The 9,418-nt window shown below is 40.0% G+C and overlaps 1 protein-coding gene across 1 annotated transcript; it reads right to left on the reverse strand.

Moving 5' to 3' along the window:
• Positions 1 to 2,185: 2,185 nt before the first annotated feature.
• On the reverse strand, positions 2,186 to 2,782 carry LOC126599146 (uncharacterized mitochondrial protein AtMg00810-like). The gene has a single exon (XM_050265484.1). It carries the CDS (start codon positions 2,780 to 2,782, stop codon positions 2,186 to 2,188), a length of 597 nt encoding a protein of 198 aa, XP_050121441.1.
• Positions 2,783 to 9,418: the final 6,636 nt, after the last annotated feature.

The following is a 9,418-nucleotide window of genomic DNA, read 5'->3' on the forward strand; positions in this document are numbered from 1 at the left end:
TGTCATAAAATAAGATTTCACTTTCATGCTACGTAACATTAATATTAGGTCCCACAACCTCTACCTTCGTTTCACTTTTGTTCTTACTAGGGGTGGGCACGGGCTGGGCCGGGACCAAATTTGAAGGGACTGAACTGGACCCGCTTAAAAAGGAAACGGGCCAGGCCGGGCCAGATATTACAAATCTCATCACTGGAACCGGACCTAACCCGGCCCGTTTCAAACGGGCCGGTTCGGGACGGGTCCACGGGTCCTTTTTTTTCGGTTTGGATTGCCTCCCGGGCTTGCTCTGTCGCTCATGCTCAAGATCTTTGACATCGCCAGGGCTTACCGGATTCTGTAGAGAAGATCTAGAAATTGTCTAGGGTTAGAATTAACTCTATTCATTCACCAAATTAAATCAAAACCCTCCAAACAAGGGTGTGAAGGAAATAAACTTTCTTGGCCTGCAACAAGTGTCGGACGATAGAAGCCTGAGATTCAAAGACACCATCTGCAGCCACACATACAGAATCAAAAAGTTCAGAGCTTTGTTGAATCTAAGCTTATTTTAATCAAAACCCAGCAATATACAACATATAAATACATATATAAGATGTTAAATTTGGCAGTACCTGAAATGAAAGTTAAAGAGGAAGAAGAAGCAGGAAGACTAAGAAAAAGGAAGAGGAAAACAATGGAAGAGCAGGAGTAGAAGCAGAAGCTCTGATTAAACACCATACTTTCTGGGTCTTCTTTGTCATCGCTACTAACCTCTTCATCCTCTATACTCTTCTTCCAGCTACTACGACTTCAAATCTATCCTCGGAAATGCCGTGTTCACCCAAACCCGCCTCGATTCTCTGTCACGGGAGCCAAAGCGTCTCAAATCCTCATCCGGGTCTTTTCCCTCCAAACTCCTATTCAACCGCCCTGCCGCCTCCTCCATTCCACAACCACAAAAACCAATCTCCCTTCCCGCCACCATCGAGTCATCATCAACCCACCCAGGCCTCATTGTCGACTCGCAGGAAAACAGAGTTTGACTAGTCCATGGCCTCATGGCCTGCACGGAAGCCGTCCAGCAGAACATCTTCAACCTCGCCAAAGCTCTGGTGACCCATATCGGCTACCTGGCAGGTTCACAAGCATGCGTTGGTCCTCAGGTAGGAGAAGAGAAAGATAGAGTTCGAGAAGACGATGGAGATTGGAGTGAGTGACTGAATCTGGAAGTGGAAACTTGGACACACGAGACATCGACTAGGGTAGGAATTACCGGTTGAGATTAAATGATAGGGTATCATTTAATCTCAATCGTTCATTATTATTAGAAACGGGTTGGTCCGGGGTCCCATTTTTCTAAGGATTAGGACCCGGCCTGCCCCGTATTTGACAGCGCCCCGCCTCGCCCTACCCCGCCCTGTTTACTCTCTACAATATTTGGAACCGGCTCGTACCCGCCCCGAACCTACATTACCCGCCCCGACCAGCGATTCCTCTACCTGTTTGCCCACCCCTAGTTCTTACTCCTCTTCTTTCTCTGATTATCCCACAGAAACTTCAAAACCATAGCAGTAACAAAACAGCTACCCATAATCAAATAACCCAACAAACTCTATTCTCCCAAATAAACCTTCACCATTACTAGATTTATATAGTTTTAATACTTCATACCATTAAAAACAGAAGAAAGAATGCTTTTCAATGATATTGTATTCATTCCATTCAAAGGTATATATACAATCATATACAATCTTATCATAATACAGGAAAGAATAATTACATTCTAAACTAGAAAACCAAATATGGTAGGAATCCCACAATTGTAGGAACCTTAATACAAGTCAACACTCCCCCTCAAGTTAGTGCATAGATGTTGCACATGCCCAACTTGTCCTAGAGAACTTGTCACTAGAAACAGCCTTAGTGAGAATATCTGCTACTTGATATTCTGTTCCTATGGAAGGAAACTCAATTACTTTGCTTTCCAGCTTCTGTTTAATAAAGAACCTATCAACCTCTACATGCTTGGTCCTATCATGTTGCACTGGGTTATGAGCAATATCACGGGCATCTTTATTGTCACAAAATAATTTCATCGGCTGACCATGTTTGACCCCCAAGTCTCATAACAGGAACTTAAGCCATAAGATTTCACAAATACCTAGTGTCATACCTCTAAATTCAGCTTCTGGACTTAACCTTGCTACAACATTTTGCTTCTTGTTCTCCACGTTACTATATTTCCCCCAACAAAGGTGAAATACCCATATGTCGAGCGCCTATCATCCGTCGATCCTACCCAGTCAGCATCTGTATAGCACTCAATTCTGAAATGCCCGTTTTTTCGAAACAAAATTCCTTTACCAAGGCTTCCTTTCAAGTAACTCAATATTCTCATAACGGCACTTATGTGTTGTTCTTCGGGATTGTGCATGTATTGACTAACTACACTTAATGCATGAGCAAGATCCAGCCTAGTATGGGCCAAGTACATTAATCTTCCTACTAACCTTTGGTACCTCCCTTTTTCAACCGGTACTTGGTTCTGATCGATACCCAACTTCATCCCTTCGGCCAACGGAGTAGCTATCGGTTTACACGCCGACATACCGGTTTCTTCTAACAAGTCATGAACATATTTCCTTTGTGATAGAAATATCCTGGACTTGCATCTCAACACTTCAATCCCAAGGAAATATTTTAAAAAACCCACATCTTTCATTTCGAATTCCGAGGACAAATATTTTTTCAAGGCTGCTTGCTCAACCGGGTTGTTACCAGTAACCACTATGTCATCCATATATACAATGAGAGCTGTAACCTTTCCGTTATGGCGTTTTACGAATAATGTGTGATCCCAATTACTTTGCCTATAATTGAATGCTCTCATGGACTTGGTAACTGAATGCTCTCATGGACTTGGTAAATCTACCAAACTAGGTTCTCGCAGACTATTTCAACCTATATAATGATTTTCTGAGCTTACATACCTTTTGTTTCTGTATGTCCGGATCATTACACCTTGGTGGAAGGTCCATGTAAATCTCCTCGGTTAGATCTCCATGGAGGAATGCATTTTGTTGATGTACAAAATCAGTGAGGACTTTGGTACAACAGAAAATGTTAAGTTTGTGACCTTCGCTAGATTGCTCTGGTCACTAGTATGGGTAAGTATGTAAATGAATAGAGACAGGGAAGCAAACACAAGATGTACGTGGTTCACCCAGATTGGCTATGTCCACGGAGTAGAGGAGTTCTCATTAATTATGAAGGGTTTACACAAGTACATAGATTCAAGCTCTCCTTTAGTGAGTACTAGTGAATGATTTAGTACAAATGACATTCAGAAATATTGTGAGAGAATGATCTCTATTTATAGAAGAGAGTTTCTAGTTTCATTCTGACATTGACACGTGTCGTGTTGTGATTGGCTTCTGATGTTGACACGTGTCGCGCTATGATTGGCTTCTGATGTCGACACGTGTCGCGCTATGATTGGCCTCCTGGTTGGAGGGAAACTCTTCTGGGTCATTGACGGTATAACGTTGACCTGTGCTTAGTAGTTTCAGGATTGGTCAAGTATAGTACAAACACATTTTTTACGTCGAATTGTTGCAAAGGCCAATATAGGTTTGCTGCTATGGATAGTAGAACACAGACTGTATTGATCTTCGCCATTGGTGCAAACGTATCAGTGTAGTCAATGCCATATTTTTGTGTATACCCCTTTGCCACCAATCTTGCTTTAAAGTGATCCACCGTTCCATCTGCTTTGTATTTCACCGTATAGACCCATTTGCATCCCACAGGTTTCTTTCCAGCTGGTAAGTCAGTTATTTCTCAGGTAGCATTCTTCTTCAAAGATCTCAATTCCTCGTTCATTGCATCTTTCCAGCGGCAATCTACTAAGGCTTCCTGCACACTGTTAGGAAAATATACAGTAGATAATTGATATACAAATGACTTATTTGATTCTGACAGGTGACAGGTAGACACATAATTGTTTAATGGATATCTCACTCTTGAATTTGAATTTGGTTCACACACGGAATACTTGTGTTTACACTTAGGATCTGCCTCATAAGTGGGTTTGGGAATACCTCGGTTAACACGTTTTGGAAGGTGACAAAGCAGATGTGCATCTGGTGTAGAAGACGATTGGTTATGAGAATTAATAGAAGACAAGTTCATGCCTTGATCTGATATTACATCTGGATAAGGATCCCATGACAATTGCTGCTCAGTCCCATTTAAAACCGTAGGTTGTTGCTGCTCGGTCCTATTGAAAACAGCAGGCTGTGGCTTACTTTCAAGCCCAAAAATCGAGGGACTCGTGGGCTGGTTGTTCTCCTGAATTAGTTTCTGCTGTTTAGTGGGCATGGGCTATTGAATGATATCTTGCTGATCACCAAACGTGAGTTGCTACCCTTCAGATGTCGTGGGATCCAATTGAGAAGACTGCAGCATGCGCTGCTGCCTTTCAGACCCCGTGGACTCCAACTGTGAAGACTGCAAAGGCTGCTCTTCATGCAGCTCATTTCTAACCACATGAAAGTAATTAAATGTCAGAACATCACTATTTGGGGTCAGAACTTCACTATCTTGGTACTCCCTCTGAAGTGAGGACACGAAGGATCCAAAAAACATGTCATGCTCATGGAAAATAACATCCTAAGTGATAAACATTTTCTTACTCGGATGATGATAACAGCGATATCCTTTATGAGTAGTAGCATAACCTAAAAAACACACAACGGAGGGCTTGAGGCTCAAGTTTATTATTCTGTTGAGGAGAATGTAAGTGAACAAAAGCGACACACCCTAAGACCCGTGGGGAAAGATTTGGAGTCGGTGGACAGCTTGTCTGAGACATGAGAGCTTGAAATGGCGTATGGAAGTTGATGGTATGAGAATGAAGACGATTAATAAGATAGGCTGCGGACGTAAGTGCTTCACCCCAATAATGTAGAGGCAGATGCGCTGCAATGAGTGAAGCACGAACCATTTTTAACAAGTGTTTATTTTTTCGTTCGGTAACCCTATTCTGTTGAAGAGTATACAGGCACATTGTCTGATGAACGATACCATGCAGTTCAAGGAAGAAACGAAGTTCCATATTAACATATTCGCCACCATTGTCACTTTTAAGAACCTGGATATTCTTATTGTATTGTATAACAACCATTTTATGGAACTTTTGAAAGGCCGAACGAACTTCGTTTTTCAACTTTAACAAACTAACCTAAGTCATTCTTTTACAATAGTTAATAAAATTGACAAACCAGTGAGCACCACCAAGAGTAGCTATTTTCGACGGACCCCATACATCAGAATGCACGATCATAAAAGGAACATAACTTTTATTTAAACTTGGAGTAAAGGAAGTTCGATGGCTCTTAGCCATTTCACAAACATCACACTTAAACTGAGAAACATCATTCTTGATAAACAAATTAGGAAATAACTTATGCAAATAACCAAAAGAAGCATGCCCAAGTCGCCGGTGCCACATCCAGATGTCCGACACTTTATTAGTATCCCTTTTAGAATCATCAACAGAAAGAGCTTGAGTCAGCAAGCTAGAACAACTGGTTGTCAACTCCAAGTAATATAGCTTCCCTCGTCTAATACCATAACCAATCGTCTTCCGCGTCCGGATGTCCTTAAAAACACAAAAATAGGGCCAAAAACTAACCAAACAGTGTAAGGCAAAGGTTATTTGGGCAACGGATAACAAATTATAATTCAATGAGAGAACCACAAGAACAGTGTCAAGTTTCATGGTATCAGAAAGGGAAACAATGCCTTCCCCAATAACAGGGACGACATTACCATTAGCAACGTTGACCACAGTTTGTGTGGAGGTTTTTAGTGATGGAACCTATCTAGAATCACAAGTCATATATTCAGTAGCTCCGGAATCAATTACCTATGTATTATTCATAACAGAAGTCGATGTAATTAGTGCCTTACCATCACTTCCTGCCGCAACAATCATGGCAGATGCCTTGTCCGCTATTTGGTCAGAATCATTCTTGGTTTCTGCAACGGATGCTCAAGATTTGTTGTACCGAGGATCACGGGTCTTATCCTAATTCTCGGGATATCCAATTAGCTCAAAACATCAACTTTTGGAGTGTCTTGTCATGCCACAATGTGGGCATTTACCTTGAGGACGATCCCTGCTTGTCTGGCTCGGGCGAGTTTGTCCTGACCAATTTTGTGACCCGTTTTTATTCGACCAAGAGGATGATCCATGAGCCTTTGCTGCAATGGCAGCGGGTTCACTCTTGTCAACCTCAATCTTCATTGCTTCCTTCTGATCGGCTTCTCGACGAACATATACGAACATATGCATAAGAAGCCTGAAACCCAAGCGAGGGATCTTTCCTCAACACTTCTTCATGAACCTGATCAAGCACATCATCGAGACCACCAAGAAACACATAGACTTATTGCCTGTCAGTGAATTTGTGAAACACTTTGATGTCATTTTCGCACTCCATGAATACTTTATTAAAGTGATCAAATTCTTGGAAAATCTCAGTTAGCTCCCCAAAATAGGTAGCCAACGATCGGCCATTCTGACGAAGACGTGATGCCTTCTGATTCAACGAATAAATTCTAGCCTCGTCATTCTCATCAAAGTAGGCTGCCTTAAGAGAGTCCCAAATTTCCTTCGAAGTAGACAACCGAATGTACCGTTTCATAATCTCGGGCTTCATTGAAGATAGAAGCCAACTCTTAATTTTTTGATCTTCAGAAAACCAATCATCATATTTAGGATCGTCTTCATTAGGTGCCTTGATAGACCCACGAAGATATCCCATCTTCTTCCTTCTAACGATATGGATTTAAATGAGAGGAGCCCATAAATCATAGTTCTTCTCATCCAATACCATACCAATATTAAAGCTTGAATTCTCAGACTGCACCATAATTGGAGCAGCATCAGGAACTATCTTATAACCGGCCCCCTTTTTTTCAACCATCGGTCTTGCTGTCGGTATACCACAGAACTTGCAGCTTTATGGTAGGAATCTGGAATCAGAAAAATAGACGGACAGAAACTAGGCAGTGTTGAATCTGGGCAGCAACGAAATTGGGCAATGTTGAAACTAGGCTGACAGAAATTTGGGCAACAACGACTTGATGTCGCTTGCTGCAATTGACACGGGAATAAACTGACAGAAACTGGGCAGTAATGACTCGATGTCGCTCGCTGCAATTGATCGGGGATGGGTAAACAAAAAACCTTCAGATCAAAAGCACAACTAAATTGTGCTGAGCACAGCAAACACAAACTCAGTTTGGGTTCGGTTCTTTTTTTTTTTTTTTTTTTCTAACTCAGCTCTGGTGCCAAGAAGAAAGAATGCTTTTCAATGATATTGATTTCATTCCTTTCAAAGGTATATATACAATCATATACAATCCTATCATAATACAGGAAAGAATAATTACATTCTAAACTAGGAAACCAAATATAGTAGGAATCCCACAATTGTAGGAACCCTAATACAAGTCAACAAAAAGAAGCTTTCCCATAAAACATAGGCCTTTTTTTATTTGATACCTTTGAACATTATATTGTTTAGTCGTAACCGAGGACCCCCCGGATAGCTTTTGTAGGAACCACTGTCTTCACTTAAGCACTTATGCTTTCGATAGAAATACATTTATTAGAAACCCAAGTGTGTTTTGAAAAAATAAATCAAGAAGCATGTATTTTACTTGACGAAGCATATGGCATGTGGCCTTCCCTATATATGACAAAATCTTGTTACGTAAACTGGTGCGATGAGAGATAAATGAACAGGAGATGATCCAGTGGTTATGGACGAATTTTAAGCTCGTATTTCACATGATACGTTCTGAGTTTGATTTCTGACACTAATGAACGATGGTGGCCAAAGAGATATTGAAATACCTCTATAAGTCTTTTCGACCCAAAAAAAAAAAATGGACTGTCATCGTAAAGCCATTTGGAAATATTGATGGTATTCTCTCTTCCTTGTCCTTGTTTCTATAAGTGAATTGTATCATAAATGGGGTATGTTATACAACTTTTCCTTGACCAAATACTTAATTCAACATGAATGTGGCCACTAAATTTTGAATTATTGTCCATTAATTAACTTTTGAAAATACATAACAACAATCAACCAATGCTACACATGGATAATAACGCCAAAGTATTCATCAGGCCAGTAATGTTACTGTCAAAGTTAAATGATATGATAACTACACATCACATCATTAAACATAAGCTTCTTTTGGAGCAGATAATTATGTTTATTATTGGTGGTCTACGATTTTAGATTTGGTAGCATCTGCACATACTCGTGACATTTCGTTATGTTCTTACCGTTTTTATTGATTGTTTTGTCTTTGTGGGTATTGGCATTGTCCTCCCGCATGTACTTTTTTCGTTTACTTCCATTTAGTATCAATAAAATTGGTGGAGAAAGGAAGGGCGGGGAGTTTCTGAGTAATTGTCCTCACTCTTTTGGCGGAGGGTAGGTATCTCACATGCGATCATTGCCGAAAAACTAATCTCGTCTAATCTTTCTCTATTTAAGAAGAAAAATATAAAAAAAACTACAACTTGCACAATGTAGTTAGAAAATCAAACCGTTTATCATCTTATGTTGTTTGATTATAAATGAGTTCTAAATTATACCAAACCTAACCGAACAAGAAAGAGAGAAACCAATTAATCCTTGAAAGGATATGTGAGATGATACAAAATTGGCATGGACTGCTTGAAACTAAAATCTTCGTTTGCATATTGGAGCATGTCACACATGTCTTGTTGTATTGCCACTAAACATCCGACCAAAAACTATCTCTCTTTCGAAACCAATACCACAAGTTTCTTATCAGTTAAGAACCAACCAAACAAATACTTTGGAATGTTTACTTAAATTGGAATTTAAAATATCTTAATTTTTGAGTTTTCTGCGTTTATTGAAAATGAGTATGAAATTATTCTACTTCTTAACTTTTCGAAAAAGTGTGAGTTTCTTCTTAAAATCCATAGTCAAATACCTAAAAATCTGAAATCAGTTTAACTAAGGGGGACTTGATTGATCCGATTCCCTTTCGTTACTTCATCTATTTTCTTGGTTCTTCGGTTCCTTCTCCCATTTATATTAAGTAAACATGTTCTTCAAGTATTCGCAAAAAATTATAATATGTTTCAAAGTTGCATCAATTTCGAATAAATAGAATACTTTTGTTTAGAACTAGTTGGGTTAGCGGTGAAGACAGATGATATCAGCTCCCATGCGACTAAAAGAAAACGAATACTTTAGTCATACTGATACACGTACACTCCTGTTTCTCTTAGGCAGCAAAGTCTTTGCATGCATGATGCACTTTGTGAGTCGTGACTAATTGGTAGGGGAGGGGAGTACAGAGATTCGATTACAAAGCC

Source organism: Malus sylvestris, chromosome 14, assembly GCF_916048215.2.
Source record: "Malus sylvestris chromosome 14, drMalSylv7.2, whole genome shotgun sequence".
In the NCBI taxonomy this organism is placed as follows: domain Eukaryota; kingdom Viridiplantae; phylum Streptophyta; class Magnoliopsida; order Rosales; family Rosaceae; genus Malus; species Malus sylvestris.